Raw genomic sequence first — 16721 nt, 5'->3', positions numbered from 1 at the left:
AGAAAAGCTTGTGTTTATGATGAAGAGATAACGTTGCAAATGAGATCGAAGTTGACGTTTTGTCCAGAAACTGTTCTTGTGCTGCATTTTTATTGTGTGGATAAACCATTGCCCGGACGTTACCTAAGAAACGAGAAATTGTTTGTGGAGCGTGAATGTTCTCCCACTGAGCTTGAACGTTTAGTTTGTTTTGATGCTAAAGAACCCAGGAAGCAAAAACGTTGTAGTTTTCGTATGAAACGGATTAAGTACAGACTAATCAGTTTATTGAACGTGGCAGGAAGGAATAAAAATAAATGAATTATACCGTTCTCAGACTTGAAAAGGTATACACAGCTTTAGAACAAGTGTCGTTGTTCCGACCGCAAGAATTCTGCATAGTTTGATGAGAAGAAATCAAATAGAAATTTCTTCACAGAATGATAACATTTAAGATAGATAACGCAGTCCTGCAAATAAACGTGTACTTTTAAACATTTCACTTGTTTAGTAGACTGAAATCATTTAATCTCCATAAAGAATAGACAACCACAAGAGATATTTTAGCGCATTTTGATACGCGCATCCACATGAAAGAAACAAAGGCCCGCTTGATATAATTGAGGCACCTGAAATGGTTTCTTAAAACGAAGTGCCCCGCAAATTATAGCAAACTCACTCTATACCAGATTGACGTTTGTAAGTTCAAGATCTCTTGCGAAAGAAAGCATCTAAACATTGATTTATGAGCTAAGTTTTTCGGCCCTAATCCACAGTCATGCATTAGTTTCAGCTTGCGTGCTTTGCGTGTTCGCCTTCAATGGTATTGAACGACGGTACATTGCACGCGGGCAAGATTCCAAGCTTTAATGGTGTTTGAAAATGTGAGGAAACCCTTCAGAGGAGACAGAGGTGTCAATGAAAGCGTATGAAAGCGCAAGAAAATTTGCATACCACACAAATCTTCTCCCACCTAAACTCACACGTTCAGCCTTGTTTCTTTGTACGTTAATTTACTTTTATTCAATTGTGGATGTAAACCATAGCTATTTCTAGATGATTCTCTGAGTGATACGAATCCAACTAACAAATTTCAACTAATTTTTTCAAATTAAATGTTTTCGAATGAGGAATGTTTTAGAATATGTTCACAATTTTGATGTTTTCCGGGTATTGCACCAGGAGACGTTGAATATGCTGGAATTTAACAGGGACCTTCAACACCTTGTACAGACTTACTAAAAACACATGTTATGGGGCGAAATGGATTATTTTGAGGTAAAAGGATACTCTCCAAAATAATTTTGCCGAAGATACATGCTAATTAAATCCTAAATCGAGGATGTTAGTCTTGGTGTAGTGTAGCGAGCTCATTTGAAGCGCTTAGGCGCCCACGGCCTTTGGTATCCCCAATGGACTGCCAGCCCGAACATGCATGAAAAATGTCATAAAAGCTGCCAGGGGAAATAAAAGATCGAAAGAGGGTACTGCTTAGAACCATTGTTGTCAAAAAAATCCCTCATTGAATTCAAACCTTAGATCTTTGGCACCTTTGATTGTAAAAACAACGATAATGGTCATGAACAGATCTTAGGACGTGGGTCACAGGTCTCACTGCTCTTAAACCTTTCCCCACCAAAAGTAATTGACTCACGTGTCACAGGATCAACAAACTCCTTGTCACGTGAGCCGCAAGAGTGGTGTTCAGGGATGACAGTAAGGTGGAAGAAGAGGAAAGGAGATTTATACCGGGTGGCTTACTTCATCAAAACTTCTCTCCTTTTATCACTCTGCTCAACTACTCCGATATTTAAGACTGCCAAAATTTCCAGTAGTATTAGTTGTATCTTAAATAATTTTACATGCTAGCAAATAGGCTTTTATCTTTTTTATAAGTGAAACGATGTGTAGTTTCATAGGTTACGCTGTGTGCCCTTTGAAACTTTCTTTTCCTGGCACGCTGAAGTTCAATAAAATGCGTCATAATAATAAAGTACACTAAGCTAGCGTTGTCAGCCATGCTGTAAAGTTAGAGTTTTACATCGTCATTCTCATCTTCCGAGTCTTCAGCCTCTGAATCCTGCACCTGATAATAATCTTTTGACTCGTCCACTTGGTTAAAATCAAAGTATTCAACTTCTTGATGCATCAGTTCTTCCAGCCTTCCAACCAGCTCTTCAAAACTAGGTCGTTCGTCTTGGTTTTGCTTCCAACAATCCAAAGTCAAAGAGTAACTGAGGTAAAATAAAAAAAAAAGATAAAAAAAATAAAAACGAATAGCTCTTATCAAAATGTCTAATGATCCCCAAACCTCAGCACTCCATAATTTTCCTCCAAGTCACCAGATTTAGGAGATCAGGAAACTTAACCTGCTTAATGGCGGTAGTTTCTGTTTTGAATCGCGAGATTCAACGCGCCGAATATTCGGTCACCATATTGGACGGGTGGAAGATTTGGGACGAGTGACAAAGCGAGGGGGGAGAGGGGAGGGGGAGAAACAAATCTTCCACCCTTCCAATATGGCGACCGAATATTTACCGTGCTGAATCTCGCGCTTGAGAGCCCAAACTATTGCTTGAAAGCAGGCTAGATGGAATTGAAAAGAAACCAAATCCAGCGTAAGAGTATTGGGTGATTAGCTTCCACAGCAGGTTTATAATATGAGAGGAATTTTGACACCTGATTTACTTCACCAGGAAATGAATTGATCTCATTAACAATCAACCTACACTTGATCTGAGCAGAAATCAGGTTTTTCCATGCAGTAACCTGTCTTCAAGCGTCTCATGAGCTCTCTGTTGGTTAGCAGGGGATATGGAGAACCTCCTAGACGCAAAATGATACAGATTAAGAGCTAATGAACAATTAATTACAGCGTTATGGAAAGTTGTTATCCGTGGATATCCTGACTTTGAAATATCCCAGTAGAACACAAATTTTAAAAGATACGGGCTTTGAAAGCCGTTTAAGAAAAAATGATAGATATTTAAAGATTGGTAGATGGAAAAATATTAAAAAGTTGAAAATTTTTCATCTAAGGAATCTCCGGTTAACTCATTTTGTTGAATTATGATATCCCCGGCATAATGACGGAAACTTGAAAAAGATCGGATTCTGACTTTACGAGATCTCTGTCATGTAATCTGGGCGTTTTGATTGTTATTGTCATCTAAAGTTAGATTACCGACAGTTGCAATTTCCCACATGACTACTCCGTACGACCAACTGTAAAAGTAAAGAAAATGAATAAATCTATGAAGTTAGATCAAATTTATGAGTTAGAGGATAACCATGTAATATAATTCATTAAACGCTTTACGCCAAATTTCGCGCTCGCTCGGAGCTTGTCTCCGTTCGCCTGTAAAACGCAAAAAATGCACCTGTGGTGCAGGTTATATCAATTGCAGCGTTAGAGAATCAATCGTTTACCTCTGGCTCCCTTAAGCGGCCACAGAAGAAAGAAAATCCCTGACACATCTTAGTTATAATTACCATCATCATCATCATCATTATTATTATTATTTTTATGATGATGATGATGATTATTATTATTATTACTATTACTATGACTAAAACAATTATCATTATTATCTTAGTCTTCATCATCAACTGCTCTCATTGGTTTGTTGTCGCTATCATTACATTACCTCTGGTTTTGTTAAGCAGCTGCAAAAGGATTAAAGTTACTTACACATCACTTTTCGACGTAAATATCTGCTTGTAAAGTGACTCAGGCGCCATCCATTTGACTGGCAGCTTTGAGTGCTTTTTCACCTCATACAGTTCGTGATACATTTCTCGCATTAGACCAAAATCGGCGATCTTGAGCCGTTTACCGTGTCCAACCAGAATGTTTCGTGCCGCTAGATCTCTATGGACGAGCCCCTTTCCGGAGAGGTAGGCCTAACCAATGAGATAACAAAAATAATTTGTTGATTGCTCGGAGGGGAGGAGACTCTTCTTGGAAAAGGGCATGAAATTGAGAAACTTATTTGGACAATGTTTCCTATGCAGAATTTCCACAACCATACTGAGGTTCGATAATCTTTCTCATCGAGGGGGTTTGTCTGATTCTTAATTTGTTCTTAGAATTACTGATTAGTACCCAAATGAAGTGTCAAGGCTAAATTATTAGACCCAAAGAGCATGGGACTAGAACTTTAGTCTTGGGAAATCTATATAAACATTTTTACCTACCATGCCTTTTGCGATCTGCCATGCTAGGGAAAGGAGATCAGCTGGGACAAATGACTCGCAATCATCACTGCACTCCTCGTCTTTCTTCTCCGTCAAAACGTCACCCCTTGGAAGCTCAATGGAGAAAACCACCTGAGGAGTTTCAGCTTCAGTAGGTTGTAATTTGTCATCAGGGGAAGGGACAGAGTTGCATGCCTCCGGTTTGTTCTCGTCACTTACATCACTGACCTGATCGAAGAAGACGGTTCTTAAAATTTAGATTAGGGACCATTATAACGGAACACAATATTTTAAGTACTTGAAATGTCTTTATTTCGACTGAGTACCTCTCAAATCCTTCAACTCACAAAATTACGACTAAATTACAAAGAAGTAACCTTTGATTATCCTTAAGGACGCATCCGTCAAAACTAAAAAACACAGTATGTTTAAATCTGCTTTAATATTTCTATCCTTATCTTTTTGGATTTTTAGTCTATCTCTAGAACTTTAGTGTTTTTTCCGTTCTCCTCTGTCGGCGGACGCTTATTCTTTATTTCTTTTAAGCTCACGGTTGCCCTAAATAATTCTCGTCGCCTATACCGTCATCTTCCTTTGTTAAACAGATAAATCCATGAATTGCAGTTCGGTATCATTATGGGGAAATCCATTAGAAGCCTCCTCAGTGCCTTACCAATCAATAGCTGGTTCCAAGTGTATTTCTGTTTTTCATATTTAGTATACCTCTTCTGCAGCTGATCTGAGATTCCTGCTTTCGGCGTAAAAACTAGTTCCTCCAGGCTCACTGATAGTGGAACTGTTAATCTGTAAGAAGGAGATGTAGTAATGATTTATCTCCATTTACATCTTTTTTGCTTCCTTTTCCTCTTATTTTGGCCAAATGTGTGACGGAAAGGAATAAAATCGAAAAGTTCAGCCTAGTTTCTGCGTCGGACAAAAGTTCCGAATTATGCTCACTGCCATAAGTGGATTCATTTTCTGAGCTACTAAGTACTTGTCAGCGATGATATTTTGTAGTTTTCAACTTTCGAAAAAATCAGAGAACATCTTGTGTGCAGAGATAAAAGAGAAGGGGTGGGAAGAGTTGTTGTATGTTATGGCAGGGAAAAATAACATAAAGGAGATGCAGACAATAACTAGCTTATTAGCGAATGGTATTCGTGTTGTTGTTGTTGTTTTTTTCTTTCTCAGACTTACTTGAACTCTTTTTCTTCTCAACCATTGAAGCAAGTCTCCATGGGCTACATACTCGATCATCAGAAGGAAAGGTTTAGTTGTGGTCCAACAGCCGAGGAAACTCAACACATTCTGGTGTTTTCTCACCTGCTTCATAAGCTCAATCTCTTCTAAAAACTCTCTTCGTTGTTCCTCGTTTGCGTTTTCTTTTTGAATGAGCAAACGAGGGTTCATTAAATTAGAAAAATAATTTTAGAGGTTTTATGGTAATGATCAAGTATAGGGATTTTCTTTCTACAATCGCACCGTGAATTATACCAAAGGTCTGCGTTAAGCATAAGGAAAAACCAAAGCATGCAAACAATTAACATTTATAACACAACTCCATAGATAACTCATACCATGTAGTTCCTTCACTGCTACAGTCGTTGAGTGCCTGATTCGTCCACCATATAATTCATCGCTTGCAAAAAAAATCCAAACTATTCTTAAGTCTAGCTTTGTGAACTTTTCCAAAAGCTCCTTCACCCAGTGCCTCGAGAAATTCTTTTCTGATTGGATGGATTTCGCACAACTCCAAAATCTGAATATCTTCGGCAGTTCTTCATGAAAAAGAAAGCAATTTTGTGGAAAGACATGTTATAGTAAAGATAAAACTGATTACTAACTAGCTCCTCGTATGGCGCGTTCGGCTGTGTCCGTAGCAGTTAAGGAATACTTGGAGCTCAGGAGTTATTTCATTGAATCTGTTGCACAATAACGTTCTCAGTGTATGATTGACACTTCCCACTATGGAAATGCCATGTACTTCAATGATCGCTTGTTGAATGTGAGTGAATCTTTACTGAAAAAGGAAGCCTGAAAATATATTTTTGCAAAACGTCGCATTTCTTAGAAAAACTTCATTGTTTCCAATTTTGATCATTATGTTTCACTTAGCGATGTATTTGAAAAGCAATAACGTGTACCTTTTTGAACGTTTTAGTGACCCGATTCTTATGGAAATGCCAAACACCAATGAACAGCAGAAGGACGACCAAACACCCCAAACAGGCCATCAGTGCTCTTACAAGATTATTGGTCAGCAGTAAGGAATCTACAAGGTAAATAAACTCGATTATGACCATTAAAGCATTCGTAAACTTTTCCGTTAAGATGTACATCTCTTTTCCTCTCTCATTCTTAATTCATTACATAACTTATCCTATCTGCAGTGAAGACCAAGAGAATTTCGCTCGTTTCATGTCCAGACCTGATGGGAATTGTGCCGTAATCTTCTGTTCAAACTCAGACTGTACACCTATTGTTGCCGACTGCCTCTTAGAATTGTCACTCCCTCCTAGCTCATTCCAAGCTCTGACCTGAAACTCATAAGTCATGGTGCAATTTAGCATAATGGTAACTTGATCGACTGTAACGTCGGTGATATTTATCACAGTCCACTCGATGGCATCAGGAGGTGCGCCTATACGTCTGTAGCTGATTGTCTGGAAAAGTGTTGGGCAATCTTTTGATATAGGCGAGGTCCACTTTAGGGTCACATTATATCCTGACACATTCCGTTCGACTATTACAGGTGTGCCAGGTCGATCTGTAAAATTTAAAAGAAGAGAGCGGAACATAAATAGAATGCTTGTGTTATTGACATATTCTTCCGAGATCACTTATTACGCCGTTAGGCACGAGATAAGCAAAGTTTCTGTTTTAATCAAGGGTAATTCTAGAAATAACAGAAAAAAAGTATCTTGTTAATACAGATGTGTGGTATCAAGAAAAAGAGTCAGGCTTTTGCACTTCAATGGGTCTTTCACTCCTTAAAGTAAATACAATTCGTTTAAACCAGGCTAACGTTTCACAGTCAAAGTGTTTCAAAAAATATTAGCTCACAAAAGCTTTCGTAGCAACAAAGCGTTTTCTACTCTAAATCGGAGTCTTTTGTACCTCTTTGTGGACTTTAGGGAGTTTCTGGAGTGGGCAGGGTCGGTGACTTTTTAAGGCCGGCGATAGAGATGTTGAATTGACCACCATGAATAACAACCCTGGTAAAGAGCAATATTGCTCGTTGATAATCTGCGGTCGAACTAGTTGAATGAACTGTGGTCGAAGAACCACTGAATTAATGTCTGCAAACCTTGAAGCCATGATTCGGGGCAAGCAGGGAACGTTGGAAACAGTTACTCTCAATAACTTCGCATGGTCGCTCCGTAAAACTGAAAAACCGATACGATTTTTATCACTTGTGAAAAAATCGTATTTGGCTTCTGGTTGGTCATGCAATAATTTTCACTAGTGAGTTAACTCGTATGACCAATAGGATTGCTCCGCATCTAAGAAAGAAAATTTTTATTCGGTGAGTTTGCACTGAGTACGTCTCAGCACTTATACAATAAATCCCAGTCCAACATTTACGATGGAGCTTCCCGTAAATGTGTGATTCATTTCATTGGGTTTGAAATGGTGAAGAGCGACACCAAACTGGAAACCAAAGTCTTTAGGAAGGCAACGAACACAACAAACAATTTTCTACAGTTAAATGTTTTTCGAAATCACTTCTTCCTCGTAAATTACGTTTTATATTTGTATTCAACCCACTACTGGAAATTATTTTCTCCCTTCTCAAATGAATGAAAATCCTTGACGGTTTAAAGGTATTATTGCTGTTATTTTCTGAGGAATGTATTACACAGGTTTAGTCTTTATTTAAATCAGAATTTATTATTGAGTGATAATGAGGATTGCTCTGTACCTGCTCCTCTTGTAGCAATTTTCAATACGTTGGATGGCAAACTGTACCCGATTTTATTTTTTGCCAGCACTCTCACATCATAATCTGAATATAGTGTCAAGTCAGCAAATAGACATGAAATTGAGTTTAAAACACTGAAAGATGAGCAGTTGATCCAAGATCCTTCAGACCCAGTCCTTTTTATCTGAAGTACATAAGCGGACACTGGATCTCCAAGTGCATCTCGCATTGGTGGACTCCATAATGCGTTAATGATGTTGCACTGTCCTAGAATTGGCTGATGCAGGGTTGGTTCAAACGGCACATCTGTAAATGCCGTAAATATGAAAATAATTTTCAAGAGCGGCTTGAATGTGGAAAATGTTTGTGACAAGAACGATATGAACTTCTAGCCTTCATTACTTTTAATACTTACAATACTAATAAAGAAATGCATATTAGAGCGATCCTCGCAGTAATGAACGCTACTTAAGCAGTAGTGAAAATAAGGCCTTTATTTGAACCCTTGACCTTTGCAATACCGGTGCATTGGTTAGATTTTCCCCTGTGTGATGCAAAGGGGCTATATCTGTGAGATAGTCTGCAACAAAGAATGATTAACATTGTCTCAACCCAAGGGAAAGAAGTTAAGGGACTGAAAACGTTTAATGAATCGCCTAAAGAAGCTCGAAGGTCTAAAGTAGCCTCTTGATTTACATCATGGTGAAAATTTCACTGAGATGAAGAATTCAGTTTCTTACTCATGGCAATAATCTAAATACCTTGTGCTGTTCTAGGTTCCCACGCCTCGCTGTTTTTACTCCGTCCTAGTTTGTTCCAAGCAAATATCATGACTTCATATTTCTTGCTGTACTGAAGATGCAGTTCATAACTTGTAATTCCCGTAACGTTTAACTGCCTCCAGTTCTCAATGGTTGGCTCTGTCTCTCTATAGTCAATAGAGTACATGGTGATGCTGCAAAAATGGTGTTCGGGCACAGTCCACTTCACGGTAGCATTTCTTCCAGAAATTGAACAGTTGTCATACAGAATCGTCGGTGAATCAGGTGGACTTGCTATCAAGTTGAAAAAACTGGCTTGATTTAGGAGAGAAAGACACTTACAAACTCCAAGTGCAGCTTTGCTACACAAGTAAAATTACTTTTAAGAGAATGTACAAATTATTACATAAGCTATAGATATTTACAGTCGAACCTCGATTATCCTGACTCGTGGGGACTGGGCTTAATGGTTCGTATGATCGAGAGTCCGAATAATCGAAAATTATGAATATTAATGACCAAAAAAAAAATAGAATACGTTTCATGTACGTAAAACTGACCCTTATACTCAACAGAGAAGATACCAATGACCAGATCTTATCACTATCTGATAGGTATTAACTTAAAACATGTAACCTGCTTATAAAGCGTGTAAGACATTGAAAGGGTAGAAAAGAACGGAATGACTCAACGGTGCAAATAACAATTTATATAAACAATTGCATGTTTTGGAAACATCAGAGTGCCGTTTAAGCAATTGCTTTGAGGCTTGAATTCGATCAACTGATGTAGATCGACCACCAATAATGATAAATCAATTAAGGGAAAGAATGAAGCACCAAACAAGATCTCTTCCTGTTTTACCCGCAGTAAACTTATTACCTACCCACTCTTTCTGTTTTGTATGTCCCGTTCGTCCAGTCACTCGACCCCTTCTGGTTCACGGCTCTTACACGAACATCGAAGTTCTTGCTACCAAGTAAACCATCGAACGAGCAGTTATGATTAACATTTGAAAGGAAATCGGTGCAGTTATGCCACTTCGGACTATTTTCCTTTCTTATCTGCGCATGGAAACCAGTTATTGGACCTCCACCAGAATCTGCTGATGATGGATTCCACGAGACTTCTACTACACCACATTGCTTCTGTTTGATATTTGTTATCGACGGTGTAAACGGGAACCCTAATAACACATTCATGATTAGTTAAATACTAACATGTGATAATTTATTTCTCAATTTATGGGAGTCATAGAGTGCATTGAATATTCTGATCTTTTTATGTTGTGCCTCGATTGAACTAACCTGTACTCAACACAGAATCGGATTCGGGATGAATTTTCTGTTTATCTTTTCAAATTTATGATGGAGACATAGGGGGACTTCTTCTTGCATATTCTATTTCTATACATTTCTCTATTTATTGTGAAATATCAGGCAACTCAGCCTTTTGGCTGTTACATGATATTTTAATGAACTATCTATCTATCTATCTATCTATCTATCTATCTATATCCATATATACACGCAGATGTTAGATTCAAACTTTTCTTCATTTGAAAATGATTTTGCGATGATACCCCAGGGATGATGCCAACATGTCGTATCCGTGTATTCATTTAAGATAACAACAATATGAACAAAAACAACAACAGCTGATTCTGTCTAATGAGAAACTGAATTTCATTCGGAGGAACATTTTCAGTGGTGTATACACCGAATGCAAATATGGCGTCCAATTTGAGTTTCCATTGTTCTGGACTCACTAGCCTCGTCTTCGCGTGGAAACACAAAGGGATTATTACATGTGTGAGAGGCTAGTGAGTCTCGAACAATGGCAACTCAAATTGGACGCCATATTTGCGTTAGGTGTATACCGATGAAATCCGTATCTTTACCTTCTTCTGTGAGTACCGACAACACAGAGTTCTCATTGTAGTCGTTATGCCCCCTTTGATTCCAGGCCATAACCATGATTTCGTATTTCTGGGCACAACCCAACCAGAGACGATATTTCTTTACATAAACATTTGACCCGTTAAGGGTCTTCACAATCCACACACTGCTATTGGCCAACAGCCTTTCTGTAATTGACTTCCTGTAGTAAATCGTGAACTTGGTGATTGGGCAGCTCTGGTTTACGGTTGTATCCCATGACAGCTCAGCACTGCAGCCATGTGGTTTAGCTTGGAAGTTCAACGCGGTTGGTACAACTGAGATACAATTCACAAGTTTATATAGAGTAGATACAAAAAACAAGCCAAATTTTGATCACAATTTCTGATGTTGCGCAGAGACACGGTTGTCGTACGTGGCACAATTTTTGTTGTAAATGTGTCATAAGCTGAATGTATCTGATTCCAATGTCGATTTCAATAGGGGAGACTTTTAAAAGTATCAAATTTCACAAACTTTTGCCTTGAGAAGATAAGTATGTCTTGGCAAGGATATTTTCAATAGCTTTATTATCGATCTTACCTGCCGTCGTCGTTAGCTGTTGTCTTGCCCAGAGACCAAATCCGTTTAAATCTCTGGCTCGAATATTGAGTTTATAGACTGTATTAATCTCAAGTCCATCAAATTCGTGAGAACGAACTTCGCGCGAGAGATTAGATAGCCGCTTGAGTTCTCCATTGACAGATCTCAAGGTAACTTGGTAACCATTAACTGTACTGTCAATCAAGAGTGGAAGATTCCACTGCAGCTTTAGAGCGCGTCCACACGTGTGATTCCGCCATGAAAATCTGGGGTGGTGGTGCCACTGATGAATGCAACAAAGCACTTAACGATGACGTGGATATCAAAATAGGGGGAAAAAGCAAGGGTAACAACACATCGACGAGTTTAACAATTCAAATCAGAATTCCACCATAATATGATGATGATGATGATGATGGTGATGGTGATGATATTGGCAATTAAATTAAAGCTTTTGATGGGACTTGATCCCAGTTTCGCTCTTACCCAGGTTTATTCAAAGTTACCAAGTGAAGACTGTGAAAGATTATCGAGGGAGTAATAGGGTCCTTATCAAAATAATGAAAAGCCTTACCAAAGGAATGAAAAGATATTTCTTTCACTGCACGTGTGATATTAGACTGGAGTATCATACAGGTGTATTGTCTAAAATCTTCTGTGGAAACGTTATTGATATTAAGGATGGCAGATTCTCTCGACAGCTGACACACGTTAGGAGGCTGTGTACGAATAGAAACGTTGTACTTTGTTGTGTTTTCTACTTCCCGACCTTGAAATTTCCACTGCCAGTGGTAAGAATGCAACTGTTGATAATCCAGACCGTTAACCTGACTCTTAATGTAACTCTTGAGTTTGATTGAAATGCCTCGTATTTTGTAGTTAGCGTGATGACAACTGGTGGGCCTGTTGAACACAGTTCAAACATTACTGATTGCGCCTGAAGTGAGACCAGTTTCTTCCTAAAACATCTGCTGATTATGCAAGAGCTGACTCTTAGCCTTTAACTTTCCCCATGCAAACAGAATGGGCATCACTGGATTAAAAGAGACATTTTTTAATCTGAATTTCTTAAAATTAACAAACACTTTAATTCCCCCTCAATTTCCCCTCAGTTCCTCTGCATAAGCATGTTTGAAGTCTCTCTTTTCACTCTGCGACAGCTTTTGTCGAAGTGTAAAATGATAGAAAATAAAAATGGGTTGTGCAAGGAAAAATGTTAATGCCTTCTGTTATTGCAGATGCGAAAATGTTTTAGAGTAAACATAATTTTTTTTTCGTACTCTACTTATTATTGCTAATGAGAACAGAAAAGAAAACTTCAAACACGAAATAGTTCTTTACAGTTAACTGACATTTCGGTATTACGCCCTGTTAATTTGAACTTGTTTTCAGCTTCGCAGCTAAATTCTCCAACGTGCTGATGGTTTACTTCAGAAAAGTGAAGTGACAGAGTGATTGACTCTTCGGTAACCGTTTCCTTGAGATGAATTGTTTCGTTAAGATCTCCATCTTTAACTTGCTTGCCGTTAAGCAGCCACTTGACTGTTGGAAGAGGCCAGCCTGATGCAACACAATGTAATGCGGCTTTTCTCCCGGCGAAAAACCAGTTTTGATGCTCATTAAAACGAACCAAAGGATTATCTGCCGAAAAAATCACACAACTGTTTTAAACCAAGTCTTCAACGGAAACGCTGTTATCAATACTTTTATGATTGAAATGTAGCGTGACACCATCTTGAACTAGGTTCCAGGCCGTAAGGTTTACGCCGCTGCTCTTTTGAGAGAAACCATCTCAAAAAATAATGAAATATCATATAATGCGATATAATTGGCTAATTGGATGCTTTTTTGCCAAAGAAAGGATGAGAAAACTGGTCATCTTTAATTCACGAACAGGAATGGCTAACAACAGGAGCTACGGTAATTTCTGTTTTGTAAACAGTCGTGGCAAATTAAAGCCAAATCATTTCATCGGCAAACTATTCAACGTATTTTTATAGATCTATCCTGGCCCTCGAAAAAGGTTAACCTAATAAAATAGGTCTAAAAGAAAATGCAGAGATAAATTCTATTAGTTTTAGGTACACTTTATATCCAGCTTACCAATGGCTCCAAAAATCATTTTCACCAAATGACCAATACGATAACGCAAAGTGTAGATGCTCTTCTCAATAATTAAGTCTTCTTCTCTCTCTGTAATATTCTTTAGAATATCTTCCAGAGCGTCTGCACCAATTCCGACAACAAAAATTCGAACACCTTTTTGCCTTAGTGCATTTACAGGTGCAACATGTGAATTATCAAGGTGCGCACTATACCCGTTCAAAAATACAATTGTAATCTTAGAAACGTTCCGGTTAGGATTCGAGAACACTTCTCTCGATACTGTGTTCAAAGATAATTTGAAAAATGGTAGACCCCTCACGACGGATACATATTGTATAAATGAAATCCAGTAGGAATAAACCCACTCATGGGTGAGGCTCGATAATATCAATGAGATATTGAGTTTGGCAACATCTGCAGCGATTTTTTTCACAATCTTCTGAACAATAAATGCTTGATAAAAATTTCTGTAGGGAGTAGTTCCGTCGGTATCAATGACGAATGTTATCTCTGCTCCATTAGGGTAATTGGTCTCTTCTGTAAACAATCAGATAAAGAACAAAAGCATTTTGGCTTGCTGATTCGTGTTATTAGAGTTGAACATTACTACAATGGTTTAGAAAGAAGAGGACCTGATGGTCTATTTTCCAAATTGGCAGTGGGGAAGGGAGAGACTGTGAGGTCATGCATTGTCATATTGTGATGTTTTACAAAGCTACACCACGATATAATTATATACTAAGTCATTTTAGTGATATCTTAATGATAGTATAAAATCTATAGGCAAATAGGCAAATGATATGGAATAGGGAGAGAGAATTGTGCAGAGATAGTGATGTGTGAATTAATCAATAATGAACCAATAAATAAACGAACGAAATTTGTTGTGGTCTCTAGTCAAAGATCCAAACGATTTCCAAGCCATCTCAACAAAAATTTTAGACTGAAATAAAGCGATTTGATTTTCCGTATATACAAAAATTTTGTCTTTACGAGTCACTCTTTCCCAATGTCTAGCCTCGTTCAGTTTTAAAGTAATTCTGTACCTGCTTCTGAAGATGCAAGTTGAGTGCGAAGAAAGCACAACAGGAAGGTGAGAAGAACTGCCTCCATCTTGAGCAAAGAAATCATCCTGTAACGGAAATCGTTTTAAAATCAATATTCCGTTAAAAGCACGGTGGATGGTGCTGGCTCCATCGGTATTCGTTTGATCGCAATCTACTGAATACAGTTTAACAGATGATGTCTGCTGGAAAGTGTTGTAGTCACGTGGGTTCGAGTTCATTTTGATACATGCATAAATAAGCAAGAGTAGAGGTTTCAGACTGACAAAATTGTGTGGGCTCGTAAGGCGCCGGAATGCAATCTGTAGTCTCAAAAAATACACAATTAACTATGATAATCCATGAAAGTAAACTCAATAATATATAGATTTAGCCAAGCCTAAAAGTGGAGCTCCCAATAAGTGAAAATTTTGCAATAAAATTTCTTTACATATATTAAAAATTTTTAGCCAAAAATTAATCCAGTATAGATGAAACCCTTTGACACTTACGTGTAACACGTGCCTGTGAAAAGTCAAAATCTTGGAGAAACCAAGAAAGCAAACACAATCCGCAGTATTTTTTTAAAAATCATATTTGCCAAAAAACAAGCTCCAGTGAAAGAAGACTAATAAAAGAACTTATTTCCGACGAAAAAAACGTAGGTGCATATTTACGTTTACACTCAAAAATCAAGATGAAAGATAAAAATCGCTAAATATTTTCGCATGTGTGCAAATGGCATGTGGATCATACTTCGAAATGGAATATGCGAATTTGTCCGTAAATGAAGAGATCTCAAGTTCCATGGAATCTATTAATAGGAAGTAAGACTAAAATGGCCGAGAAATATTTCGGGACGACAGATGTATATGTTGTATTTCAATTTTATCCTTGGTTCAAATTTTATTTTCCTTTGTTTCAAACTCATTATCATACATTACATACATACATACACTTACATACACTTTATTGATGCTCCCTAAGTGGGCTTTTCAGCTCAATAGAATAAAAAAAAATACAAATATATAAATTAATTGAGAATGTAAATACAATAATATTATAATTACAAAATATATATCAATAATATAATATATCAACTTAATAAAACATTTGCAAGATGACGTCTAAAATTCCTGGGGCATTTTAAGGACTTAATGTTATCATTCAAGGAGTTCCAGAGTTTGGCTCCTCTGAAAGCAAAGGAGCGCTGCCCTGTTGACAGGCGACATAAAGGTATATCCAAAGCACCAGATGATCGAGTTTGTCTATTATGGACTTGAGAACGTGATTTAAACATATCAGCAAGATAGTCTGGAACAAGCTTGTTAATACATTTGTGCATCATAGTAGCGTCATTTAGAATGAGTTTCTCTCTAATAGGAAGCCATTTCAACGATCGCAACCCATCCGAAATATGGTCATACTTTCTTAGTCCCAGAATAATTCGCCCAGCAAAGTTTTGGACTTTTTGTAACTTGTCAATATTGCTGCTGCTGGTATTACTCCAGACAGTTGAACAATATTGGAGTTTACTAAAGACAAATGAATTTATTACTAACAGAAGTGTTTTCCTATCCAGGAGGTGCTTGATTCTGTTAATTTGGTACAATTTAAAAAGGCATTTAGAGGCAATCTCAGTGATATGTTGGTTATAACTGAGGTGTGTGTCGAGAAGAACACCCAAGTCCTTAACGACAGGCACAGGTGTTATTTCCTTGTCAAAAAGTGTTATACTGAATGATGACAGTTTCTTTAAAAGTTGTGGTAATCCAACAGCTAGAACCTTAGTTTTGTCCGGATTAATCAAAAGAGAGTTTTTACAGCACCACTGAGATATTCTCGTAAGATCTTCGTTTAAGGCGAGGATGGACGTGGGTAATTCGGCAGGTGAAAAGGACAAATACAATTTACAATCATCAACATAGGAGGCAGATAGACAACGTTTAGGAACAGAAAGGAGGTCGTTAACATAGATTGTAAACAAAACCGGACCTAAAATAGAGCCTTGCGGAACTCCGAACTCAAGTGGGAGTACTTTAGAAACTGCGTCACCAATTCGAACGCACTGTTGTCGGTTAGAAAGGTAACTCTGAAACCAATTCAACGCACCCTGGGAAAAATCGAGATTTTGTAGCTTGGATAACAAGATGTCGTGTCGAATACTGTCAAATGCTTTAGACATATCTAATAAGACCATGATGGAAACTTTCTTGTTATCCATAGCCTGGAG

The 16721-nt window shown here is 37.9% G+C and overlaps 3 protein-coding genes across 3 annotated transcripts; all 3 read right to left on the bottom strand.

Annotated features, from left to right (window-relative positions):
* Window positions 1-468: 468 nt before the first annotated feature.
* Window positions 469-5887, bottom strand: LOC148723873 (tyrosine-protein kinase receptor torso-like). Its single transcript, XM_022948337.2, has 8 exons — window positions 5754-5887; window positions 5374-5558; window positions 4900-4980; window positions 4177-4404; window positions 3671-3882; window positions 3164-3204; window positions 2709-2805; window positions 469-2213 (listed from the first exon to the last, which is right to left on the bottom strand). The coding sequence occupies exons 2-8, from the start codon at window positions 5506-5508 to the stop codon at window positions 2009-2011; spliced, it is 999 nt and encodes a 332-aa protein (XP_022804072.2). The 5' UTR covers window positions 5509-5558; window positions 5754-5887; the 3' UTR covers window positions 469-2008.
* A 451-nt stretch (window positions 5888-6338) lies between these two features.
* Window positions 6339-11971, bottom strand: LOC111341372 (protein sidekick). The gene is made up of 7 exons (XM_088734500.1): window positions 11846-11971; window positions 11340-11622; window positions 10760-11074; window positions 9746-10045; window positions 8860-9153; window positions 8099-8404; window positions 6339-6943 (listed from the first exon to the last, which is right to left on the bottom strand). The coding sequence occupies exons 1-7, from the start codon at window positions 11969-11971 to the stop codon at window positions 6552-6554; spliced, it is 2016 nt and encodes a 671-aa protein (XP_088590626.1). The 3' UTR covers window positions 6339-6551.
* On the bottom strand, window positions 11789-14569 carry LOC148723872 (uncharacterized). The gene is made up of 4 exons (XM_088733623.1): window positions 14492-14569; window positions 13443-13982; window positions 12681-12980; window positions 11789-12242 (listed from the first exon to the last, which is right to left on the bottom strand). Exons 1-4 carry the CDS (start codon window positions 14556-14558, stop codon window positions 12097-12099), a joined length of 1053 nt encoding a protein of 350 aa, XP_088589749.1. The 5' UTR covers window positions 14559-14569; the 3' UTR covers window positions 11789-12096.
* Window positions 14570-16721: the final 2152 nt, after the last annotated feature.

Source organism: Stylophora pistillata, chromosome 9 (assembly GCF_964205215.1).
Source record: "Stylophora pistillata chromosome 9, jaStyPist1.2, whole genome shotgun sequence".
Taxonomy (NCBI): Eukaryota; Metazoa; Cnidaria; class Anthozoa; order Scleractinia; family Pocilloporidae; genus Stylophora; species Stylophora pistillata.
The sequence above is the reverse complement of the archived record's forward strand: the minus strand, read 5'-3'. Positions and strand labels throughout refer to the sequence as shown.

Excerpts from the sequence above, each read along its gene's own strand:
- LOC148723872 (XM_088733623.1), bottom strand. The coding sequence starts at position 14,558 with ATGGAGGCAGTTCTTCTCACCTTCCTGTTGTGCTTTCTTCGCACTCAA. Across the intron at positions 12,981-13,442 it reads AATGATTTTTGGAGCCATTG|ATAATCCTTTGGTTCGTTTT; the intron begins GTAAGCTGGATA and ends TTTTTTCGGCAG. Across the intron at positions 12,243-12,680 it reads TACCGAAATGTCAGTTAACT|GCCCACCAGTTGTCATCACG; the intron begins GTAAAGAACTAT and ends TGTGTTCAACAG.
- LOC111341372 (XM_088734500.1), bottom strand. The coding sequence starts at position 11,971 with ATGATACTCCAGTCTAATATCACACGTGCAGTGAAAGAAATATCTTTT. Across the intron at positions 11,075-11,339 it reads ACAGCTAACGACGACGGCAG|TTGTACCAACCGCGTTGAAC; the intron begins GTAAGATCGATA and ends ATTGTATCTCAG. Across the intron at positions 6,944-8,098 it reads AATTGCTACAAGAGGAGCAG|ATCGACCTGGCACACCTGTA; the intron begins GTACAGAGCAAT and ends TAAATTTTACAG.
- LOC148723873 (XM_022948337.2), bottom strand. The coding sequence starts at position 5,508 with ATGAAGCAGGTGAGAAAACACCAGAATGTGTTGAGTTTCCTCGGCTGT. Across the intron at positions 2,806-3,163 it reads GTGGGAAATTGCAACTGTCG|GAGGTTCTCCATATCCCCTG; the intron begins GTAATCTAACTT and ends TTTTGCGTCTAG. Across the intron at positions 2,214-2,708 it reads GATTTCTGCTCAGATCAAGT|TTACTCTTTGACTTTGGATT; the intron begins GTAGGTTGATTG and ends ATTTTACCTCAG.